Source organism: Geotrypetes seraphini, chromosome 2 (assembly GCF_902459505.1).
Source record: "Geotrypetes seraphini chromosome 2, aGeoSer1.1, whole genome shotgun sequence".
Classification (NCBI taxonomy): Eukaryota; Metazoa; Chordata; class Amphibia; order Gymnophiona; family Dermophiidae; genus Geotrypetes; species Geotrypetes seraphini.
Genome location: NC_047085.1, coordinates 299,711,621 through 299,736,887, shown reverse-complemented (window position 1 = coordinate 299,736,887; position 25,267 = coordinate 299,711,621). Strand labels below are relative to the sequence as shown.

Here is a 25,267-nt window from a genome sequence, read left to right as displayed (position 1 = left end):
AACTTCTACAGTTTTGAATCTTCACCAAACAAGTTTTGAAAATGGTACAGCAGCTTTTCTCTAGAGCTTTGGTGTCTGCTAAATGGCTGGCAGACTGTGTTAAAGCCAATCGACTTGGCCCAAGCTTGCGGGTGCTGGACGCCTCCTGGTACCCTCCAGAAGAGAGAAATGCCCGCAAGGAGTACCAGGAGCGCCATATCCCCGGTGCATCATTCTTTGATATCGACGAGTGCAAGGATAAGAGCTCCCCATATGAGGTGATGTTGCCCAGTGAAAACCACTTTGCAGATTACGTCGGCAATTTGGGTATCAGCAATAGCACCCACGTGGTGGTTTACGATGGCGATCACTTGGGCACTTTTTATGCCCCCCGAGCCTGGTGGATGTTCCGTGTTTTTGGGCACAAAGATGTGTCAGTGCTGAATGGAGGGTTTAAGAACTGGTTGCGGGAAGGCTACCCTGTAACTTCAGAGGTCATTAAGCCGGACCCTGCTGTGTTTCATGCAAAGTTAAATCGATCGCACGTGAAAACCTACGAGGACATGCTGGAGAACATAGGATCCAAAAAAATGCAGGTGGTGGATTCCAGGTCTGAAGGGAGATTCCGTGGGACAGAACCAGAGCCAGGCCAAGGTAAGACCCTACTATTTGCAACTTGTTCTCTTATTATGAGTTAAGGTAGTGCACACAAATATTTGTTGTTGGGTTTTTTTTTTTTTTTTAATTCCTCCTTTTACCAGCAGATGAATGCAAGTTCAGCAACCAGTCAGCAAAGACACACTTGGTGTTTTCATACTTGCTGTTAATTCTGGCCTTCTGTAGTTTCCTGTTAGATTCACTTCTCCCACCCACTTTGACAGAGTGAACAGGGACTTTACACATACTCCATTATTAAATTCCTCATTGGGAGGTAGTTTCACTCCTAGATTTTTATTTTTTGGACGTGCAACTAAATAACAAACTTCAGTGAATGTGAAGAGTTTTGTAGACAATTCTGGAAATTATGTTAGAATATATAGGAACAACATTCCATATTCAAGCCTGTCCTTATAGTGTGAAAAGAACAGTCAGAGGAGTCAGATGTAACCCACAGCCAGGGCTTATTTTCTGGGGAAAGGGCCTAGCATGTATTCTGCCATTTGGTTTCAGCTCTGAAATAGCAGAGGTGTTCCAGAGGCATAGCTAGAAGTCCAATTTGTGGAGGACCCATAGGTGGTGGTGAGGAAACGTTTCCTCTCAGTTCTGCTCTCTCCCCTCCTGTGCTCGTACCTTTGCAGCTGGGGATGCCCAAGCCCTACCAACTGAAGTGATTCGCTGGCCAAGCCCATACTTGTGCTGCCTCAGAAATGAAGAAGCCAGTGGGGTGCTTCAGCCAAGGATGCTTGTTGGCACTTCTGCGCATTCTCAGAACTGAGGGTGCATGGAAGTGTTGGCATCTGCGGTAAAGCACCGCACTAGCTTTCTCCCTACTAAGGCAGCACAAGCCGGGGCTTGGCCAGCGAATCTCTTCGGCTGGCAGGGCTTGGGCATTCCTGACAGCTATTCAACAGTACTGCAATTTTGGAGGGGGCTCAGCCGCCAAAGCTCTCCCATGGCTATGCCACTGATCTGGTATTCTATTCCAGCCCCCTCCATTTCTGGCAGCCTATATGGGTGAGCTTGGAGCACAGCAGAGAATAGTCACTCTGCTTCCTGATGAGCATTGGACTCAAGCGGTAGGACAGAAGAATTGGTCTCCCCCTCCTCCAACTAATAATAAATTATTATTAAATAAAACCCGATTTCCTAACAAAAACTAAAACTGACATATTCAGATATTAGGCAAAGATAATCACAAAACAATACAATTAATCAAATACACATAGTAAAAGCACTCCTAAAAAGCCTGTATTTCATATACATTCAGGGGGAAAAAACCCTCAAAAATGTGCGTATTATAAATACTCATAAGAAGCCCATATTTTATATATGAATATCTTAACAGTCATTAGGCAAAAACAAGCCCAAAGTCACTCTACTTCCTAATCCCTCACCTCCTTTACAGTTCTATTTAAGGGACTGCAATTTGTAAAGTTGGTTTGGTAGCCATTGACTTTAAAGGTGAACTGAGAATGCTCATGCACACAGCCAAGGGTCTTTGGATGCATACATCTCTGTTCATCTATGTACCTGAGTCATGAGTATTTTTTTAAATAGGATCATTAATTAAAAAATAGCAATTCTTCCCCACATCCATTTGTACAATAGGGGAAAAAAAGAAATGGAACAAATTTAAACTCTTTACACATGCATATACAGAAAAAGAGATCTTTAACAATTGATAGGTTTGTCTTATCATTTGTTCTTTAGCCTAGTGGCAATATTCTTTAAATGACTTTAGTTAAAATTTAACTTGTACAAAGGTTTGTGCTTTACCTGTTAACATTGGGGCCCTGATTCTGTCCCCCCACCCCGATTGCCAGCAGGAGGGTGCCCAATCCCTCTTGCTGGAACGCCGCCTACCCAACACCCCCGATCACCGGCAGGAGGGTGCCCAACCCCTCCTGCTGGAACGCCGCCCACCCGACACCCCTGATTGCCGGCAGAAGGGTGCCCAACCCCTCTGCAAAATGCGTCCCGATTTTAGGCAGCTGTAGGCGTCCTACAGCTGTCTAATCAGCCAATCAGGATGCACGTTTTTTTAAAAAATGCTCCCCGGGCTGGCCGCCTATATTGAAGGCGCTCTGGGAGCCTAGGAAGGCTCGCAAGACCGCCTAAGCTCACCTAAGGGCCTTAGGCGAAATTAGGCGGCCCTATGCATCTCCCTAGTAGAGGAAGAGACGCTTACAATGTAGGCCAGCAAAATGCTGGCCTACATTGTAAGTAGAAGCGGCCGCTATACTTATCACGGCAAGGGGTCCCCCCACCCCAATTGCCAGCAGGAGAGTGCCCAATCCCTCTTGCTGGAACGCCGCCTACCCGACACCCCTGATCACCGGTAGAAGGGTGCCCAACCTCTCCTGTTGGAAGGCCACCCACCTGACACCCCCAATTTCCGGCAGGAGGGTACCCAACCCCTCCTGCTGGAACGCCACCCACCCGACACCCCCGATTGCCAGCAGAAGGGTGCCCAACCCCTCCTGCTGGAGAATGCCCCCCCCTTTGCCCCCCGCCGCAATAACACTCCCCAATGACCCCCCTAACCTCCCCCCCAACTCACCTCTAATTGTTGGCCGGCCGGCCAGGTCTTGCTGCCGTCCAGCCGGCAGGCCCACCTCGTCGAAATGAGATGGGCCCGCCCCTTCCCGGCCCATTCCCGCTAAGCCTAAGGCCTGATTGGCCCAGGCTCTAGAAGCCTGGACCAGTCAGGCCTTAGGCATAGCGGGTCCGCCCATCCCCACTAAGCCTAAGGCCTGATTGGCCCAGGCGCCTAGAGCCTGGGCCAATCAGGCCTTAGGCTTAGTGGGTATAGGTGGGGATGGGCAGACCCGATAAGCCTAAGGCCTGATTGGTCCAGGCTCTAGGCACTTGGGCCAATCAGACCTTAGGCTTAGTGGGGATGGGCTGCGACCGCTATACCTATCATGTCTACTCTAACCCGATTCTGTAACCAGCGTCTGTAACATGGACGCCGGTTACAAAATCGGGGTTAATGTATTCCCGATTCTGTATAGGTCACCCCTCCTGGTGTCTACATTGTGGGTGTCTACATTGTGAAAGAGGTGAGCATGGAACACCCCTAACTTTGGTAGGAGTGCAAAGTTTGTACTGGTTTAATACACAAAGCATTGGAGTCTTTTATTAATGATTAATGCATGTTATTTACAGCAAGGCCCAAAGGAATAATATTGACCATATAGCAGATAACATGTGCTAATTGTTAGTAAACCCCCCCCCCCCCAAGCTAGCTGTTCTGTTCTAAGATTATATATTATAGGATAGGATATAAGTTAAAAGGCTCCGGTGTGAACCAGTGCCTGAAAATCTGAAGAATAGTCTGAAAATAATCCAATTTTAAAAACAAGGTAATATAAAGAAATAAAACAAAAAAAAATCAAAGGAAATAAGGTGATACCTTTTTTATTGGACTAACTCAGTGCATTTTATGATGAGCTTTCGAAGGTAACCCTTCTTCAGATTAGGAAAAAAGCAAAATTAGTTTGTGCATGTTATTACTAAGGGCCTCTTCTACTCTATGAGCATTGGGAGCAGCTTGGGCCATTCAGCGCGGCTCCCCGCGCTAAAACCACAGGGCAAATGAGGATGTTGGTGTGTTTATCTGAGAAATTCAGAGATTATATGGTATTGTGTATATTTCTTTTCTTCTATTGCATAGGGACATACCTGTAAGAGAGAGAGCCATTTATTTGCACAAGAACTTGTCCTTCTTGCCAGAATCTTACAGTATTATATAAGGTGATTTACTTTGGCAAGTAAATTTTGGACTATCTCCAATCAGGACTGGCTGTAGGGGTTAGTAACCAGAGCAGTTGCCCTGGGACCCATGCCTGCCTTCAGCTGAAGGAAGCAAGGCCCAAAGCAGGGTTTGGGGCCTGCTTCCCAGTTTCTGCCCTGGGCCCTGTTATGGATGCCGCCAGTTAAACTTTTGGATATAAAAGAAGAAGATGTGGGCTCTCAAATTAACATCCTACCCATTTCAAAGAAATACTAAAGAAAAAAAGGGGTATTAGGATGATTATGAAAATATAATAGTCTCGTTGTCTAGAAAGATTTAATGATTACCCAAAGGGGTTTTCATTTCTTAAAATAGTCTTCTATAAAGATCTCTTTTTAAACACCAAATACTACTAAGGGAGATAAGCATATCATAAAATTTAGGAACTCAGATCATAGGACCTCCTATGATCAAATAACGTTCCAGGTCCGCATCCTGTAATCCACTTTTTTAAAATCATATATGCTCACTCCTCCCACCCTACCTTATAAATTAATTATGTGATATCTGTGTTGTCGAAACTACATCTGTGACACTAAAACTGGATTTTTTAAATTTTTTGTTTAAAGAAAATAAAAAAAAAATACTAATTCCTTATATAACATTCATTTTGGTCAAAGCACTAGTTTCTTAAATGTCACCATAACAATAATGATGAAGGCAATACTTATTTTATAGTGGAACCAACCCAGTCAGCGCTGAATCCAATGTATCAACTCCCGACGCCCTCTATTGAAATTGTGGGCGTTTCAATCTATCACAGATCTTCCTTGGAGGATTTTTGTGCTGCCTTTCTATATGTGAAGAATAGTGCACCTATTGAATTAATCATACTCATGCTACTGCCCCTGTTGTTAGAAATCACTACAATGGTCAATACAATATTTCTTCTCAAAGCTTGTTACGGCCGTTTGTGACGCAAATCTTAAGGAATTGAGGCTAAACTGAATTGCTCTTCTTCTGCCTATGCTGCTCTCCTTCGTCAGCTCAGCTGATCAGGGCTCCAAAGCCATGTAAGAAAGCTAAGAAGCATAAATATGTCTCCTTTGCCAGACATGCCTCGGCATCTTCTTAGGCTTCAACTGCCTCAAAGTAATCTAAGCATCGATGTATGGAGGACCAATCGCCATCTCTCCAGCTGGTATCTTCTAAGAGGTCCCCAATTTCTCTACACCCAGTATCACAAGTGCCTTCTGTACCTTTGCCTACATCGGTACCAGCACCATCGATACAAGAGCAGCTTCGAGCACTACTTCAACAAGAGCTTGCAAGGATACTGCAGTCACAGCCTACTCAGGCTCTAGCAGCTTCCATGCCATCCACAGCCCAGCCTGAGTATGTGCAAGCATACTGGCCCAAACAATGCTCCAGGAATCCATCTTGATGTTGAGCATCGACATCCCGGAGATACTCTATACACGCATCATCCTCGAGAGTGTGATTCAACTGTTTCGCCTTGACACATCCTCGACGTTCATCTCAATGCTCGACTCAACACTCTGCTTCAGAGACATCTAGAAGAGAATACTTTGAGTCTGATTCTGTCCTATCACCACATTCCAGTGATGACTACCCTGACTCCTCCACATTTCAGATCTCTACCTGGAAGCTATCTTTCACTAGCTTTGTGCACCAGATGGATCAGGCTCTGCCTATCAAAATTGGAGTCTGAGTAGGAACCTCAGGCAGAGTTGATGGAACTCTTGGACTATGAGTGGCCTAAATCAAAGTCTCATGCCACACTGTCATAAGACACTCTCTTTAAAAATTGAGAGACCCCCCTCTTACCATTGCAGTGTCTCTTCATAAACTTGGCTTTCTCTACAGAATACAGACTTGCCTTGGCTTTGATAAACCTCAGCTTTAACATCAGTCTTTGGTTGTGGAGTCTACACTGAAGCGTGCTAACAACTCTTACTAATATACTAACACTCCATCAGGTAGAGAGGCCAGAATCTTGGATAAGTTTGGCAAAAATATATTCCAGGCATCCATGCTCACAAACAAAATAAAGGACTACCAATTCTACATGTCCATCTATGTAATGTTAATCAAATTTTTTATTCTGCCTTTACCTATTCAGTTAAAACTCAGATTACATTACAAGAGGTTGCGTCATTAATCCAGGGAGTTATAATGGACAGTTTGACATGAACGTTCAATAGAGTTGCTAGTACAGGTAGATCAGTACAATTATTAATACAGTTAAGTCATAGTTACAAATACATAGTTGCAAGTTCAAGTAGGTCATCGTTGGCTTATTTTTTTTATCTTTATTTTTATTGATTTATAATATATCACAAGTAAAACACTTGTTACAGAAATACAGAACATAGAATTTTTTCAAGAAACAAAAGATAATCCAATTCCTTTCTTAGACCAAAATTAAACAGGAAAATTAAATAATTAATTACAGGAAAGCTGACTACGCTTGACAAACCCACAAAAACTTAAGATCCAGCCGATTGTCTGAATTAAATTACATTACTTCAGAGATCTTTTTAAGGTCTAGAAAGGCTCTCAATTGTGATGGTCAAAAGAAAGTGTGCTTAATCCCCAGGTAGCGAACCAAACATTTACAGGGGTATGCTAAGAAGTAAGAAGCCCCTAATCTTTTTGTTTCATCACGCATAGAAAGAAACTCTTTTCTGCGATCTTGTGTTATCTTGGATACATCTGAATAGATCCAAATTCTTTGTCCAGAAAATTCTTGATGTCAATTCCGAAAGTAAAGTTTTATTATATGGTTCAAATCTTGTTCGAAAACAAAGGAGACCAAAAGTGTCCCCCTTTCCTTAACATTGGAAAGGGATTCCTCCAGAATTGCAGTCAAATCTTTTTGCACTACCAAATTTCCTTCTTCATCAGCTTTAGTCATAGTAGTTGGTATATAATATATTTTATTAAAGGGAGGAATAGCTTGTTGAGGAATTTTGAGAATCTCCATTAAGTACTTTTTTAAATAGTCATGAGGATTTAAAGCTGGAGATTTTGGGAAGTTTAGTATCCGTAAATTTAGCCTCCTGTTATAGTTCTCAAATTGTTCCAGTTTAGAATGAACATATACCTTATCTCTAACCAGAGTTGTTATTACTTCCTTCAAGTATTTTACTTCAGTTTTAGCACAAGTCATTTGTTCAATAGAGTCATTTTTAGTCTGTTCTATAAATTTGACAAATTGTCCACTTTCCCCGATAGTCTAAGTACCTCTTGTGTTGAAGCCGTTAGCTTACCATCGAGCCTCTGCAGGGCCTGTCAAATGGTCTCCAAAGTCACCGCCGGAGGAGACAAAAGCAATGATGAACTCGCTGAGGCTCCCAAAGTTGGCTGTTCGGCTGTCTTCCCCACGGGTGCTCCTCTCTCCAGGCCCAGGTCCAGGTCTGCGACTTCCGGCCCTAGAATCCCTACCGGGGCAACTGTGCTGATGTTGGACACGGCAGTGTGCTGGATATCAGAGGGGACAGTGATACTTCATGCCCTAGTAGGCTGGATGCTCCATTGTCTAAGCCTGCAGCGGGGCCCTCTTCTCCCGACGACAGGGTTGCTAACTGGCTCAAAAACCTCTCAAGGGTTTGCTGCTGTACCGGCGTGGAGATTCTGAGAGAGTCATTCTCAGAACTCCCTTTCTTTTTGTATGAGGCATTCCAGGGAAAAAACACCATCTCGGTGTTGAAATCTGCAGAGGAATTAGCCGGCTCCATGGGAGAGATAAGAGAAGCCAGTGTTAGCGTGCAGCCATCTTGGATTACCCCCTGTCCATCCATCGTTGGCTTATTGTTATGTCCCAGCAGTTGCATTACAGTTTAAAAATGTGCTTTTGCAATTACCATTTCAGTTACTTCAGGGTTGGCTCCCTGTCTTGATACAGAAATGCTTTTAAAAGTTTTCTGAATCTGAGATAGCGGTCACAAGATCGTAGTGTAAGTGGTAGTTGGTTCTAGCATTTTACTAATTGATATGGAATGGATTAAGTAATGTGCCTGGTAGACTTTATACTGATGGGAATTTTAAGTGGAAAAGATTTCTGGTGGATATGTTGGAGGTGCCCTGAGGTAGGATAACCAACTCTGTTAGGTAGTTGGGGGTGTTGCCTGTCGGGATCTTAAAGGCAGTGATGCTTAATTTAAACTTGATCTTTGCAGTTATGGACAGCCAGTGTAGTTTCATGTAGTAGTGCTGTAGGTATTCCAATTTTCATAGTTTGTATATGAATCTTATTGCTGCATTTTGAACTAGTTGTAGATGCGATAGTAACATTTTAGAGCAAAGAACTAGTATTACATTATAGTAGTCTAGTCAAGATAGGATTAGATTACACTACGATTCAGAAAGCCTCTGCATCAAAGTATTTTCTGATGGATCTTAGCTTTCTCATCATAAAGAAAGATTATTTTATTATTGATTATGCCTGGCTCTTCATGAATAGGTGGTTATCAATTTCTATTCCTAAGATTCAGGATTGTAGTTCTAGTAGAAAGTCTGCGTCTTCTACTGTAAACCTTGGAGTATAGTGTGGGTCAGTTGAGGGTCCTAGCCAAAGGAATTTGGTTTTATTCTTATTTAGTTTGAAGCAGTGGGTTGAGGTCCAGTTTTCTACGATGTGGACACATTTTTTGACAGTGGTGAGGGAGTTGGCTAATTCAGCCATTACAGATAGCATTATCATAATGTCGTCTACATAGGTGAAATGTTTTATTCTTGCAAGATCTAGATTGACTTCTAAGGATTGCATTAGAAGGTTGAACACTGATGGTAAAAATGGGGATCCTTGGGGGACCCCGCTGGGAGGATGTCAGCTGTCAGAAAGTTCACCATCCTTACGAGTGGTTAGGAAACCTTGGAACCAGGAGAGGACTGGGCCACTCAATCCAAAATCACTGAAGATCTCGGACATTTGATCGAGTTGTTCTGTAACATATCCTTCCATCATTTTGATAAATTGGGGGATGGAAGCTACTGGTCGATAACTGGGGGCTGAGTTTTGGGTTCTTGGGAATGGGCATTAAGCCAATCCCTCCTCCTGATTTGGGAAAAGGCTGATTTTTAGGTGATAGTTGAGCCATTTGGGTTATTTTTCCTATGGTTGTTAGGGTGGTTCCTTTGATCACGTAAGGTGGGTAGGTGTTGAGTGAAGTATGCTTTGAAGTATTTTAGGAAAAAACATTCTGTGTCTTTGAATTTAATCTCTTCAAAATCTTTCCAAGATATTTCTGCTGGCATTTCCATAGGTAGTTTTGTTGTGGTGAGTCTATCTGGACGGGAGGGGGGAGGGGCAGTAAGATGGTCTTGTGTGGATTGAATCCTTGTTTTAAAATAGTTAGCTAGTTCTGATACTGTTGGAATAGAGGATGTTGGATGTAGAAGATGTTGGGATGTCGCCATTTGTGATCTTGTTCATGTTGATTATGTTATCTAATATTAAGAGACGTTTGTTTATTTTAAGATTATCTTCTGTGCTGATCAGTGAAAAAACTGAAATCATTCCTCTTTGATACTTTAACAACACAGATCTTTTCTTTCACATCTCCCACCTAAATATCCCCCCTCGTCTCCCCTTCCCTCTCTTTCCTGCCCCTCTCCTCTTCCCTTCCCTTCTCTATGTAAGTCGCCTTGAGCCTGCATAGGTATGCACGACACAGAAATAGAAGATTAGATTAGATTAGATCTTTCTTCCTTTGCATCATTAGTGATTTATATTCTAGGATTTTCTGCTGCCACATATAGAGGCATTTTCAAAACACAAACCCCACATTGTTTTAGGTTGCTGAAATTCCATTTAAGTGCATATGGATGACATGAATATAGCTTCTCACTTTCCATAAGGAAGTTCCCACTACTGTATATTTTTGAAAATTTGCCCTGCGCGGTTTAATAAAATAAAACCACGAAGTACAGAAAGGCTCCGAATAAAAGCTATTCTCTTCATTTTCTTTCCCACTGGCCATCTTTTTTAACTACTGTCTGATCCCCTTGTAATTATTTTTTTAACTCCAAGATAGAAATTTGAGAACGGACACTATTACATGAAGCAACTAGCAGCCTCTCCTGGGCGGTGCTCAGTTAGACAGTTTGATTTGTCGAACTACCCAGTGGTTCTCCCTCCGTCTTCCAGCACTAGGAGCTTCTGCAGTTTTAATACTTCATCAGACAAGTTTTGAAAATGGTTCAGCAACTCTTCTCCAGGGCTTTGGTGTCTGCTAAATGGCTGGCAGATTGCATTAAAGCCAATCGACTTGGCCGAAGCTTGCGGGTATTGGATGCCTCCTGGTACCCTCCAGAAGAAAGAAATGCCCGCAAGGAGTTCCAGGAGCGCCATATCCCTGGCGCTTTATTCTTTGACTTTGATGAGTGTAAGGATAAGAGTTCCCCATATGAGTTGATGCTGCCTAATGAGAATCAGTTTGCTGACTATGTAGGCAACTTGGGTATCAGCAACAGCACCCACGTGGTGGTTTATGATTGTGATCATTTGGGTATTCTTTATGCTCCCCGAGCCTGGTGGATGTTCCATGTCTTTGGGCACAAGGATGTGTCACTGCTGGATGGTGGTTTTAAGAACTGGCTGCAGGAAGAATATCCTGTAACTTCAGAGATCATTAAGCCAGCCCCTGCTGTATTTCATGCAAAGTTGAATCGGTCGCATGTGAAAACCTATAACGACATACTGGAGAACATAGAATCCAAAAAATTTCAGGTGGTGGATTCTAGACCCGAAGGGACATACCGTGGGACAGAACCAGAACCTGGCGAAGGTAAGAAAAATATACTATTTGCAACTTACTCCCTTGCTACGAGCTGAGGTGGTACACACAGTTTTCCAGTTTCTCCCTTTAATCAGCAGATAAGAGCAAGTCCAACGCACAGAAAACCAGCCAGCAAAGGCAAACTTGATGTTTTCCCTACATGGTCTCAATTTTGGATAAGCAGTTTCCTCATAGACCTCTCCCCCCCCCCCCCCCCTGTACATTCACACTACAAAGTGAACAGGGACTACTTACACATGCCCCATTACCAAATTCCTCCCTGGGAGGTAGTTTTTTAACTCTTAGATTAGAATTTGAGCCATCGAAATAAACTATCCTCCCCCCTCCCCCCCTCTTTTAGAAAGTCCTGCTAGTGGCTGCTGCTGCAGAAATCACTCTGGCATCCATAGGGAATTAATGGACATCGGAGTATTTACCATACAGTTTTGTAAAAAAAAAAAAGTCCCAAGTGAATAAAAAAGAGTTTTGTCATCTTTGCCTATAACTGTCCTGAAGAAGAAGGACATGCCTTCAAAAAAAAGCTTATCAAAAATTGTATGTAAGTTAACCAAAGAAAAGGTATCACATTTATTTTTCTTTGTTTTATCTCTATCTATTATTACCTTTAATGTGGAATAACAGAGCAACAGCACTACTGTAGACAATTCTTGAGTTAAAGTTTGCTATAAAGAAAAAGCATTCTGCGTTCCAAACATGTCCTTAGTCCAACAGTGTGAAAAGAACAGAGAGAGGAGTCAGATGTAATCCAGAACCAGGGCTTAATTTGTGGCCTTGTCTTTAAGAGGAAGATGCTCAAAACTTCAATCAATGGCAAGCAGAAAACTTGAGGCTAATGGGGGGAGGGGAAGCATGCTGGACACATGCACACAAAAGTTTCACAGTAAGCATGGCTTCTTGAGCGGATTGTCCAAACACCCCCCCCCTAAAAAAAAAAAAAAATCAGCACTTATTGATGCTTATTCTTCTGCAGCTAAATATGAGCCTTGCAAAAATTGCTTTTTATATTGTTGATTTACACTGTTCTGAACCAGCGAGTGTTACGAGATCTCTTCCCACCAGAAGATAGAGATAGAGAAAACTGAATTAATCCTGTGACATATTGTATGATAATGTCTGGAACAGTCTAGTATGTTTCACTACCTTCCAGCAGGTGGTACGTTGTATTGTGGTGCTTGTCTCTGGCCTAGCTTCCTACTCTGCTGGCTGCAGCCGTACAGCGTGATCAAGCCTAATGGCTGCTCTGAGGTCACAGGACCGTACCTAGTTGAGCTCAGAACTTGGTTCTACAACCCCCCACTCACACTCCTTAGTGCCATTGGGCAAGGCTCCCTCCTATCCCTCTGTACAGCAGCTTTCTATCCCTCCCTCCCATCCCCATGTACAGCAGCTTTCCATCCCTCCTATCTCCCTGTATAGCACCTTCTGACGCCCCCACCCCCACCACCACTACTTTGAGATCTGACATACCTTTGGACCTCCCAAAGCAACAGCAGCAGTACTCGGCTAGCAGAGGCAGCGCTGTGAACAGGCTGCTTGCAGCCTGCACCGCCAGGGCTTTCCTCTGCTGTATCATCAGTGACATTTTCAATGACACGGCAGAGGGAAGACCTCGGCAGGGTAGACCGCAAGCAGCCTGTTCAGAGTGCTGTCTCTGCCAGTTAGCCATCGCCACTGCTGCTTTAGGAGGCCTCGAAGTATATCAGATCTCACTAGGGAGGGGGGAAGGTGGGGTGTTAGTCACTGAATTGATGAGTCTGATTTTTTTGGAGAACAAATCAATTTGAATCAGGCAGCATTAATTTAGAGCTGAAGGTTGTAAGAGGGTATGTATAGGGTTACCAGATTTGTTCAAGAATAAAAGAGGACATATGATCCTGCACTGTTCTGCAAGCTCGGAGGTCCTCCAGACATGGCCCCAAGCTTGGAGTCTTCCAAAACCCAGACAAACTGCTGGATTTTGAAATTTCATCTAGACAACTGGACAGTCCTCTAAAAAGAGGACATGTCCGGATTTTCCTAGACTTCTGGTAAACCTAGATATCTATAAAGCAAATTTGATATATTTTATTGAATGCCCGCTGTAAAACGGTTGAGATCTGAGGCATGAAGGGCAGGGATGAATCTAGAATTACCCCAAGTACCTTGGTGGAGGTAACTAAGGAGACAGGTGTGGAAGAGAGCGTTGCAAGTGTTGCTGTCTCAGGCCCCAATATACGATAAGTGTGTCTGAGGTGCATCCTTATAGTTGAAAGTTACTATATGAAAGTGTGAATATTTTATATATAAAAAACTGAAATATTGTTAAAAAGGCAGAAGGGTTTTTTTTATGAATAATGATGGTGAACTATTTTTGAGGCAGTATTGCTTCTTTTAAGCTATACCAAAGACACTTCTGAAGTCCCTGATTCTTCTGAATCCCAAGGCAGCTATTCTCTTCCCCTATCTTTCACATGATCAGAATGTTATTAAGTGGGCTTGCTATTCTACCCTGTATGTAAAAACCTCTTTACAGGGATTCTTCCCCTTCTCCATTGCATTATGAAGGCATCTCTTCCCTTAGGTTTGTGCAACACATGTAAAGAAAGGTTCTTTTTCCTCTACAAAAAGCAGCAGAATACAAAGTTGATGGTTATGTCCTTTTAGGAGGGACAGGGATTGGGACTTGTCTACTGCCTTTTTGCCGTTATACAACCACACTCAAAGCGGTTTACATTTATACAGATACTTATTTTGTACCAGGGGCAATGGAGGATTAGGTGACGTGTCCAGGATCACAAGGAGCACTGCAGGGTTTGAACCCTTGCTGCAACATTTGCATGTTTGTGCGGCCCCAGAAAATTTTTTTACGGCCAATGCGGCCCAGGGAAGCCAAAATGTTGGACAACCCTACTTATGGGCTTGATTTTATATAGGTCACCAGCAACATAGTGAGGAGGTGCAGACCACACCAGGTGCCATCTTAGTGGGTGTACCGGCACCCCTTTTCCTCTCCACCCACCTCTTCAAAATCTTCCCAGGCTGCTGCTTTTCTGTCAGCACTTCCAGGTCATGACCAGGAAGTGATGTTAGAGAGAGAGCTGAAGCTGGCACGAACAGCAGTTAGGAGCTGCTTGCTGCCGGCTAAGATTTTGAAGACGTACGTGGGGAGGGCGAGGGAGGGGGGTATGTGTGCACGACAGGGAAGAGTGCCAGGAGGCGCATGGTGCAGTGATGCCGGGCGCCAATGCCCCAGATACCCCCCTCCTTTGCTACACCGCTGCAGGGCACCAATATAGGATGTAAACAAGTGGGTAAAATATGTAGAGCATGGCTTATGCACATATTTGTAGGTGCATTCTATGTGTCTATGATTAGGAAATGAAATGAGTAGAAGGCAATTTGAAAGGTGCAATTCCTTAATCATTGTGTTATAGTGAGTAAGTTCATGTATGCTGTAGTTGTGGGAACAGTTTTTCTCACGGAAGTAGATTGTGGCATTTTTTTGGAACGAGTTTTTCTTTTCTGCTTCCTACTGCATGTAGGGACACTTCTACAGCACAGAAACTTCCTCCATATCTTCTCCTTCCTTTCTGTGACTATAGTAACAGTATTGCTGTCTTTCAGTGTTCCGTCCCCATTGCCTGGATTCTCCCCACAGTCGCTTCTGCTAGTTTAAATAGAAGCAGGTAGAGCAGGCTCACTCACAAGTTATAGGGGTTGGGGGAAAGTGGAGGACAGGGGGAAATAGAGGATTGGAGATAGATGCTTTATACTCAGAAAAATGTCCACACATTGACCCAGCCTTCTCAGAGCTGCCAAGACACCCGGAGACTTTTTTTGGCCAGTCTTGATTTTAAACTTAAATTGCTCAAAGAACTGTGGGATGCAGAGTAGGTGAAATCAGTACTTCAGGTCTCATAATGCGTCAGGTAGTCAGAAATCAAGAACTGGTCAAAAACCTCCTTCTTGTGTAGGGTCATGGACTGGGTAACTTTGGAAGCTCTGCTTCCTGGCTTCTGGACATTCAAGTAAAATTCTGCCGACTTTGAAAATATCCAGACAACTGGCAAGTCTAACTTCCTGAGTGCTGAGCACATTTTTCACAGCGCTTTCTTAAACACTTGGACATAAAATATGTACAAAGTTTACCAAAGGCTTAATCTGACCCTGCCCACAGCAACAGAAGTTACTTGACAATACACATATGCTCTCTTTTGCAAAAGCGCACTAAATCAAAGTGTGGGCTAACTGCTAACATGTCCATAGGATAACATGCACACGTCAGCGTTTAACGCGTATTTAGCGTGCGCTAAAAAGCTTAGTGCACCTTTGTAAAAGAGGGGGGTTAGCAACCAGAAAGAAAACTAATTCCTGAAGTAGCGATGGTAGAATTAACAAAAATAGGGAATTGTTTATTTCATTTTTTTAGCCCATCCTCCCAAAGCAGCTCAGAATGGGTTACAAATCGGGTACACAAGCATTTTCCCTAACTGTCCCAGCAGGCTCACAGTCTATCAAATGTACCTGGGGCAGTGGAGGATTTGAACACACAACAGGTCGCTGAGGCTGTAGCTTTAACCATTACACCACACATTCCCTTTCTGTCTATCTGTGAGGTGTGTGTGTTCTGGGCATGTTTTGTGGCTGTGGAAGGGGTATCAGGGGTGGAGATGGGGTAACTGTGGCAAGCTTTATGGTATGGGGCAATTTGGAGCATATAGGGGTAGTTTTGGGGGACTTGTTTTGAGGGCGGGGCAATTTGCAGGATGTAGGTTTTAGGGTTGAGGTTAGTTTGCGGGATGTTGACAGTAGGGTAGTTTTGGGGTGTGGAGTACTTTAGTAGGGGGGGGCAGTTTGTCAGGCAGATTAGTTGTGGGGGTAGTTCTTTGGGAGTAGGGTAGTTTACAGAATGTGTGCAGCAGCCGGTGAGTAGTTTTTTGGAGTAGGGCAGTTTGCAGGAAGTTACATTTTGGGCTGATGGAGCAGTTTGGTGGCTTAGAAGAGTAGGGAATCCTACCACTTAAGCTTCCTTGTCTTGTTCTCTAAATGCTGCATTTGCACTAGGTTTTATTGTAACAGAAGCTGGAACTCCTTTGCCTATAGAAATGCGTTGGGCCATATTAGGGGAGAGGTGAGGGAGTCTCATTTCTTTGGAACCCCCAGTCCTTTCTTTGGAACCTCCGGTCCAATTTGGCCCAGTTTTTCCCCACATGCAAAGTTTCATCCTATTCCATTAATTTTACTATGCTAGAAGCTGTAACTTTTTTCCTCTTATAAATGCATTGGGTTTTTTGGGAGTTTTTTTTGTTGGGGGGGGGCTCATTTTCTAACTCATTGTGTCTTTTTACTGTTTTGTTTTTTCTCACATGCCGTTTCATCGCATTTCATTAATTTTTTTATGTCACGGAAGCTGGAACTTTCCCATTGAGTTAGAAGACTCTCCCTCCCCCCAAAAAATATATCTTGGAAACCACCAGCTCGATTTGACACATTTTCAAGCTCAAAGTATCTATTTCCTGGTTCTTGCCATTGGCAAAAGAACATAAGAATTGCCATACTGGGACAGACCAAAAATGTATCAAGCCCAGTATGCTGCTTTCAACAGTGGCCAACTCAGGTACCAAGTACCTAACTAGATCCCATAGGAGGGGTCTTAGGCACTTGGGCCAATCAGAGCCTTAGGCCCCTCCCTGGTGCATCCCTGGATGAAGGGGTAGGTTCACCATTTTTAAATGCCAGCTGGAGGGAGTAAGCATCCTTCTGGCCAACCTTCATCGTAAAGGTAAGGGGTGGGGGTGGGGAAGAGGGTTGGCAGCTGGCAGGGACCTGCGGCAGGATGGCGTGGGCATCCCTTCTGCTGTTCTTGAATTTAAAGGTGTGGGGGATATTGAGGGGGCGGGGGACCCCAGCAGCAGGAAAGAATGGGCATCTCTCCTGCTAATCTTGTACAGGGTGTGTATGTGTGTGGGGCTGGTGGTGCTGGGCAGCAGCAGACGAGAGAAGTTTTGGCGGGAAGGGGGAACATTTCCCTCTGCTGCTCAATCAGCTGAGCCTGCAGGACTTGAGGAGATTTGTGGCTCAGTTGATTGGGGCAGGGATAGCAGCTTTGAAAGAAGGGAGGAGCTGTGCATAGTGATTGTTCTTCTGAGCAAGAACTAGGCACAGTTCCTCCCGCCTTTACCAGAGATTCTCTGCACAATAGTGTGATAGAATTTACCTACTATTATGCTGAGAATTGCCCTTAAAATAAAAATAGCTACCACTATGGACACTATATCGGATTTTACCAGAGAGTTTTGAAAATCTAGCCCTGATAGTGGAGCTGTGGGGAGGAGTAGAAACAGACATGAAGGTGAGAAAAGGATGAGGAGGGAGTAAGACTAGAAGAAAATGAGATGGGAGAAACTGTAGAGAGAAACCATAGAAAGGGAAAGAGAAATGATGAAGGAAGACTGGAAGAGAATCTGTAAAAGAAGGAATCTGAAGACAGAAAGAAAACCGAGATCAAGTAGAGACAGAAGACTGAAGCTAAACACAATCCCCCCTCTTTTTTTTTTTTTTTTTTTAACAAAGTCATGCAGCAAAAGTCCTGAAGTCTTTAAATCTCTATAGACTGTAGCAGAAGCCGCTAGTGTGGCTTTGTAAAAAAAAAAAAAAAAAAGGAGGAGGGGGGGTGGGAAGGTTGGAAAATTGTTTTAAGATTTTAGTAAAGATTTCTATGCCAGCTGGGCTAGATGAACAATAGGCAATAGCTGTATTTTGTCCTTCTCCTCCTGCCCTGTAGTCACCAGAATTAATGTTATTTTACTGGAAGGACTTGGAGGAGGAGAAATGGATTATGCCATTGTCTGAAAAATATCTTTAAAATTGTTTTTTCTTTGGCAGCTCTGAAATACAGAGATCTATGAGTGAGTCTCAAATTGAAAGGAGAATAGAAAGTAATACCACCCCCCATTTTTTCACAAAAATAAAAGTCATTCCCTTGTTACATCTGATGGGAGACAGTGATGTAGAACTAAGTGGGCTTATTATGTTAGTCCCAAAGAAAAAGCATGGCAGTGAAAGGGAGAGGTTACAGGAAGCATGGGTGGAGTTTGGAAGGGTGGTAGTTTTTAGTTTTGTTTGTTTTTCTTTTTGACTCCGCTACTACCTTGTTTCCCCAAAAATAAGACCTACCCCAAAAATAAGCCCTAGTTCCTGGATTTGCCAGCAGCAGCGCTTCCCCCCCTCCCCCTGCCTCCACTCCCGCCATGCAGCCGAACCCCCGCTGACTCTCCCATCTTTCCATCTCTCCCTCCTGTCCGAATCCCACCGACCCTCTGACTGCGAGACCTACTACCTCCCTCCACAGAGCATCGTCGGCAGCACTCTAAACAGACTGCTTCGTGGCCTTCTCCCGCCGGGGCATTCCCTCTGCCACATCACTGATGATGTCATCAGCAACGCGATGCACGGAAGGCCCCGGCGGGAGAAGGCTGCGAAGCAACCTGTTTAGAGTGCTGCTGACGCTGCTTTGTGGAAGGAGGTATGTAGGTCTCGCGGTCAGTGGGGTTCAGATGGGAGGGAGAGATGGAAGGTTGGGATGGTCAGTGGGAGTTCTATTGTGTGGCGGGGGGGGCTGCTCAAGGGTTCTGCTGCAGCTGCATGGAAGGGAGGGATACAAGGGTTCTGCTGCACAGGGAGATGGGAGGGATAGAAAGATGCTGTAGAGGGAAGGCACAAGGGGATGGGTGAGAGGGGAGGAAAGATGCTGCACATGTGTGAGAAAGGAAAGAAGAAGAATTGGGGTGGAGGAGAAGGTTGAGATGATCATTGTATATGAAAAAAATAAGACCTACCCTGAAAATAAGGCCTAGTGTGTTTTTTGGGCCCCAAATTAATATAAAACACTGTCTTATTTTCGGGGAAACTCAGTAAGCCCTGGCTTTCCATTCTTACTCCTAGCACAGCTCTGCTGCAGGCTTGCTTAAGAACATAATAGCCTCAATGGTCTATCTAGCACAGTATCCCATCTTCATCGGTGGCCAATCCAGGTCACAAGTACCTGGCAAAAACCCAAATAGTAACAACACTCCAAGCCATCGATCCAAGGCAAGCAGTGGCTTCCCCCATGTCTGTCTGAATAGCAGACTATGGACTTTTCCTCTAGGAACTTGTCCAAACCTTTTTTAAAATCAGCTGCGTTAACCACGCTTACCTAAAAATGGTGGAAGTGGATGATAAAGAACAATAAATAGAAAAACTCCACTTGTTACTGTAGGAGCACTATCCACAACAGAAGAAAAAGCCTTAGGTATTATTACGGCAGAGCAAAAAATACTCAAACCTCCTCCACCCACATCATCGGCAAAAAACTTCCAAAGGGAATGTGCAAAAACCACTACTCTATTTTTGCAGGACTTGATTCATTAGCTACTTCTTATCTAATTGTGAAGATGTAAGTGATACAACATGTAAGACAACGTTTCACGGTGTGTAACCGTTTCTTCAGGGCATTTATTGCGTAGCCTGCTATTCTGCTCCTGCCAGCGTGGATAGCAGGCTACGCAATAAATGTGACTTTTGACAAAGCCCTGAAGAAACAATTACACATCCTGAAACGTTGGCTCACATGTTGTATCACTTACATCTTCACAATTAGATAAGAAGTAGCTAATGAATCAAGTCCTGCAAAAATAGAGTAGTGGTTTTTCACACATTCCCTTCGGAAGTTTTTTGCTGATGATGTGGGTGGAGGAGGTTTGAGTATTTTTTTGCTCTGCCGTAATAATACCTGAGGCTTTTTTTTCCGTTGTGGATAGTGCTCCTACATTAATCACTCCTACCGCATTCTCTGGCAGCGTGTTCCAGAGTTTAACTATTCTGAGTGAAAAAAAATATTTCCTCCTATTGGATTTAAAATTTAGTTTTAATACAATACACTTCTCCCTCCGTTTTTGCTGTGATAGGTGCGTAATAGACCCGTGAATACAGAAAATCCGCGAAAAACCTTTTCAAATGTTATTTGCTGTTTTCTTTTAAAAACCTGTTCTGCTGTCATCAATAAAAAATTGTTTAAACATAAAAACCATCGTTTATATGATGAAACTACGAATAACATGGTGGGAGACCTGGCCTGTTCCTGAAGAAGAGGCAAAACACGGTGAAGAAAGTGCTGGGAATCGGCGATTTTCTCTGTAAACGCTTGGAATCAGTGATTTCTCTATGCAAGCTGATGTAATTTGGGGGGAGGAGCCAGCAAGCTAAAAATTGCAAATAATCAAAACCGCAATTGCTAAAACCACGAATATAGAGGGAGAAGTGTATGTTTTTACACATATGAACAGGCAAATCAGGTAACTTAAAATTCCAAAGGCAATAAAAAAAAAAATAACTCGCATACATAGTATGAAACAGTCCACATCATGAGAGGTAAGGAGAAAATAAGACAACAATAGAAATAATATAAAAATAAATATACAGGATAATACAATCCTAACTATTAGTGTCTATTATCTATTCAACCTTTAATAAACCCACCCATCCCTTTGTTGAGAAGATTATATCTTATTTCCTCCCAATAAAAGATTAGTTGATCAGGTTCAAAAAATATATAACTCTTACCTTCAAAGATAACTAAACACAAGGAAACTTCAAATAAAATGTTCCATCTTTTGAAATTAGCTGAGGTTTCAGACTGAAAAAGGCCTTACGTCTCAGCTGAGTAGCATGAGCTAAATCAGGAAAGAGTTGGATTTTTTGACCACAAAAGTTAACATCCTTATTACGAAAATATGCTTTTAACAACAGGGTTTTATCTAAATCAGATAATAAAGTCACCTATTAATGTAGCCCTTTTAGACATAGGGCTCCTTTTACAAAGGTGCCTTAGCGTTTTTAGCACACGCATAAGATTAGCGCGTGCTAGCTGAAAAATTTACCGCCTGCTACCGCCTGGTAGTGGCTAGCGCACACATTAAAACCGCTAGTGCACCTTTGTAAAAGGAGCCCATAATATCCTAGGAATCTCCAAAAATGCTGTGAGATTAGGGGTTTCAGGACCACTCAAAACATCAGTGGTTCTTTCAACACCCACTATTCTGGTCTTTAGGGAAATCCTCTATAATAAAACCCTAAGCGCGCATGCACACTTAAGAGTTTTGTGATCGCTGCTGGCGTGCTGTGTCCTTCCGTGGCCGTGCTCTATTTTGGAACACGGAGGCTGAGCAAGGGTCATCGACGCCTTTGTGAAAGCTTCCGGTTTGAAAATAATAATACATGCAAAATGACACCAGCGCAAGGTTTTTAAAAAAAATTATAACCAAGATTTATTGAATTATTGTTTCTATTTTTCCATTATTAGATCAAAAGAATCCAGCATCATTGCTTACCAATTGCGCTAATGGGAGATCGTTATAGTAGCCAAAATGCTGGCCTTCTCCTAACGGTCTCGTTTTACTAGCTCCAACTTTCCTATTATATACTGTTGGCTTTTCGGTGACATCATCATCATAACAGCCAATAACAATTTACCAAAGAGGTGGTCTTAAAAAGACAAAGGAAAAATAAATCCCTTCATGTTTCCATGTTTAAAAGTTTAGAACAGTACATTTGATTTCTGAATTAACATTATAGCATATTCAAAAGAATTCTACAATTATTAACAGGGTGCTGAGAAATTCAGCCCTAAAGGAAAAAACTCTTCCTAAGCTGACAGGTTCAAACTGCATAGCCTTACACAGAAACCTTACTCTAGAGGAGGAAAACTGACAGCTTCATATTACACTGATGTAGTGCTAAGCGTGGGCTTCCAATGCCCCCCCTTCCTATTCTTGAGACTGACACTAATTACTTCCAGATGCTGCTGTAGGATTTCTTCCTTAGTGTTCTTTTTCTAAACCATTTATATCACCACATATCACATTCAGGGGCCCCAAACATTCATAATTTCATTCATATCTTGGCCATTCATACTTCATACATTTTATATCTTAGTTTAGGACACGTGATCCTTCTTTACCAGTCTAAAGCAAGCACAGCTGGTGTTAATTAACACCAAGAGGCTGGGAGTGGGAAAACTCAGAGAGGACAAAGAAGACAGAAAACTATTCACTGGCACAAGATGGTGTCCAAACAGAGAACCCAAACTGGATTCCATGTAATCATGTAATCATGATTTCCACCATGATTTAGCTCAACAGCAAAGTACATAAACAGATATTATTATGCTTTCCCTTATATTAATCCTTAGTATATTTTTCTCTGGCCTTAGCTACGTTATATTTAAATTTTTATTCACCTGTTTTTCCGTACGCTTCTATTTGGGCACGGTCCTTAACTAACACAGATGTTTGTCTAACTAGAATTACCCAGAATCATACGAAAAACTGGCCTTTTGTAGAAAAAAACTCCACAAAAAATACTGCACTTATCATGTCCTAACATCCATTCCCATTTCCGTCCCATAACCAGCACCCCCTGCTGGCCACGAGCCACTACTCAAGGCACAGAACACGCCAGTGACTCCCCCTTCCCGCCCTCACTTACCAACCGCTGACGCTCCTCTTCAAAGCGGCCTGCTGAGGTTCGCCGGCTGGCTGTAGCAAACCTCGCAGGCCGCTCTCCACCTTGGTAGCATGTTCTCTCTGACGCGATCACTCTACTTTGATTTTCCATCATTTCAAGCTTCCTATGGTTTAATGCAACGATGAAAAATAATGTTTAGGTGCAGAATTCAAAACTCTAACATGTCTAATCATTGCATTAAACCCTATTTCCATCATAGTTTCCAGGAGTTTGTGGGGATGGACTGTTAAGTTTCAATGTTGTTTAAAATTTCTTATATCGCCTAATCAGTCTTCTAGGTGGTGTATAGTAAAAGTGCCATAAAATCATAAAATCACGCTAAAAATTAGTAATACTAAACAATACCAGGATATATTAGTTCAAAAAGACGTGACATACAGACTTAATTCAAACAAATGAGAAAATGGGCAAGAACTACAATCTTTGGAGAAAAGAACACAGAGGAGGTAAAAAACGACCTAGGATTATTGTGTGCCCTCTTGACTATAGTGAGTTTTGCTTCTTTAAGAGGTGCGCTGTGAGCACTGTCTTTTTCTCCACATTATTAAAGTTGCTGGAGCAGATTCATTCTCACATCTGAAGATAGTAGTGTGTTGTATATTTATATTGTATGTGTGGACATAGGCACTTATAAAGTTGTGTATCTGAGACATGTGTAAAGTTGCTTATGTATGGGCTGGAGGGGAGGGCAGTATTCCTTTATGTATATCTTTCAAAGGTACACCTATACTCATATGCACATAAATTAACTCTGGAAAATTGTGCATAGTAAACAGCAGGAATAAATTAAGTTCACAAATCGCCTGGGGTAATTTCCAACATGTTTTTGCAACATTCGTTCCAGAACATCTCATATACATTGTGCTATAAACAATATCACATAAGAACAGTGTACATCATAAATACATGTTTTTTTTCTGCTTCCTTTCTAGGGATTTATCCTGGTCACATTCCTGGCACAGTGAATATGCCCTTCTATACTTTTCTAACTGAGTCTGGGCATGAGAAGTCATTAGAAGAAATCAAGAAAATGTTTAAAGAAAAGAACATTGACCTCAGCAAGCCTCTGGCGGTTACGTGCCGTCGAGGGGTCACAGCATGCCACGTGGCACTGGCAGCCTTCCTTCTTGGAAAAGAGGACACTGCCATCTATGATGGGTCCTGGGCTGAGTGGTTCCGTCGAGCTAAGCCGGAGCACATAATCACGGAGTGGAAGCGCAATTCTGCCTAAAGGCTCTCTTTGTACTTCACTCCCAAGGGCTGGCTGGCACCATTGATTCCAGTTTGAGCAGTGCTCCCTTTTTATTGAGGTCCAATGAAAGAATTTGCTGCACTGTTGCCGTCCTAACTGAATGACATCACGACATTTTGACCCTTCTGCTACTTTGTGATATGTACAGCCTCTGTAGGTCATGATTAGAGAACAGCACTCGAGTAATCCCTAAAATTTAGCTCATAAATAGGATGTAATCTGCAAACTACAAGAAAACAGACATTCACCCTTTGGGTATTAAAACAAAACCTTCGGCATACCAGGTCAAACCATTGTCCATCAAGCCCAATATAAATACTTGGAAGATCCCTTCCCTGTTGTTCATTGCCAGATGTAGAAGGGGATGATCCTTGTACATACCTAGCTATTAATTAATAGACTAATCCTCCAGAAACTTGTCAAAATCTTTCCTACACCAAGCTATAGGGTCCTTTTACTAAGGCGCGCTAACCCTTTTTGCACGCGCCAATCGATTTAGCACATGCTAACGATTAGCGTGTGCTAAATGCTAAGGCACCCATAGAATATAATGGGCACCTTAGCATTTACTGAGCACTAATCTTTAGCGCCTTAGTAAAAGGACCCCTGTGTTACTATGACCGCATCATCCAGCCATGAATTCCACAGCTTAATCATGCATTGACTGAAAAAAGTTTTTAATTGTTTTAAAATCTAATTACTAGTGCCACATAACTGGTTCATACCACAGTGATTTTATATCCTCTCTTTATTATATCCGCTCTGTCTTTTTCTTCTCTAGATTGAAAAGTACTAACCTGTTTATCTTAAGTATAGTCAGAAAACAAGTAGTACCTTAAGATGTAAAACAGTGTTTCTCAACTTCTTCAAGCCAAGTACTCTCCAAGTCTAAGAAATGTCAACCGAGTACCCCCGACCACTGCCCCAGCCAGACCTGCCCAATCTCTGCCTCATAATAATAGTACTAATTGTAATGCAATTTCTTCCATTTATTTTTCATATACACACAATATAATCTTATTAACAATACATAATAGTAAGTTTAATACAAAATTAAACTAGAATAAGCACACTTTACACAGAGAAAATGTTATCATTTATATTCTGTTTTTTCAAAGAGGTCAAAACAGATGACTTTAATGAATGTGATGTCACCTCAGTAACTGCTACAGAAAAATAAACAAATATAGTGCAAAATATAGACAGCAGATATAAATTCTCAAAACTGACACATTTTAATCATTAAATTTAAAATAAAATTATTTTCCCTAA

General features: G+C 42.6%; 1 protein-coding gene across 1 annotated transcript; it reads left to right on the top strand.

The window, feature by feature from the left end:
- Positions 1-25,267, top strand: LOC117353677 (thiosulfate sulfurtransferase-like). Its single transcript, XM_033929879.1, has 2 exons — positions 1-633; positions 23,676-25,267. The coding sequence occupies exons 1-2, from the start codon at positions 42-44 to the stop codon at positions 23,972-23,974; spliced, it is 891 nt and encodes a 296-aa protein (XP_033785770.1). The 5' UTR covers positions 1-41; the 3' UTR covers positions 23,975-25,267.

What these genes read in the sequence shown, in the direction of transcription:
- LOC117353677 (XM_033929879.1), top strand. Translation starts at nt 42, where the DNA reads ATGGTACAGCAGCTTTTCTCTAGAGCTTTGGTGTCTGCTAAATGGCTG. An exon ending in AGAACCAGAGCCAGGCCAAG is followed by an intron (nt 634 to 23,675) that starts GTAAGACCCTAC and finishes CTTCCTTTCTAG; the next exon opens with GGATTTATCCTGGTCACATT.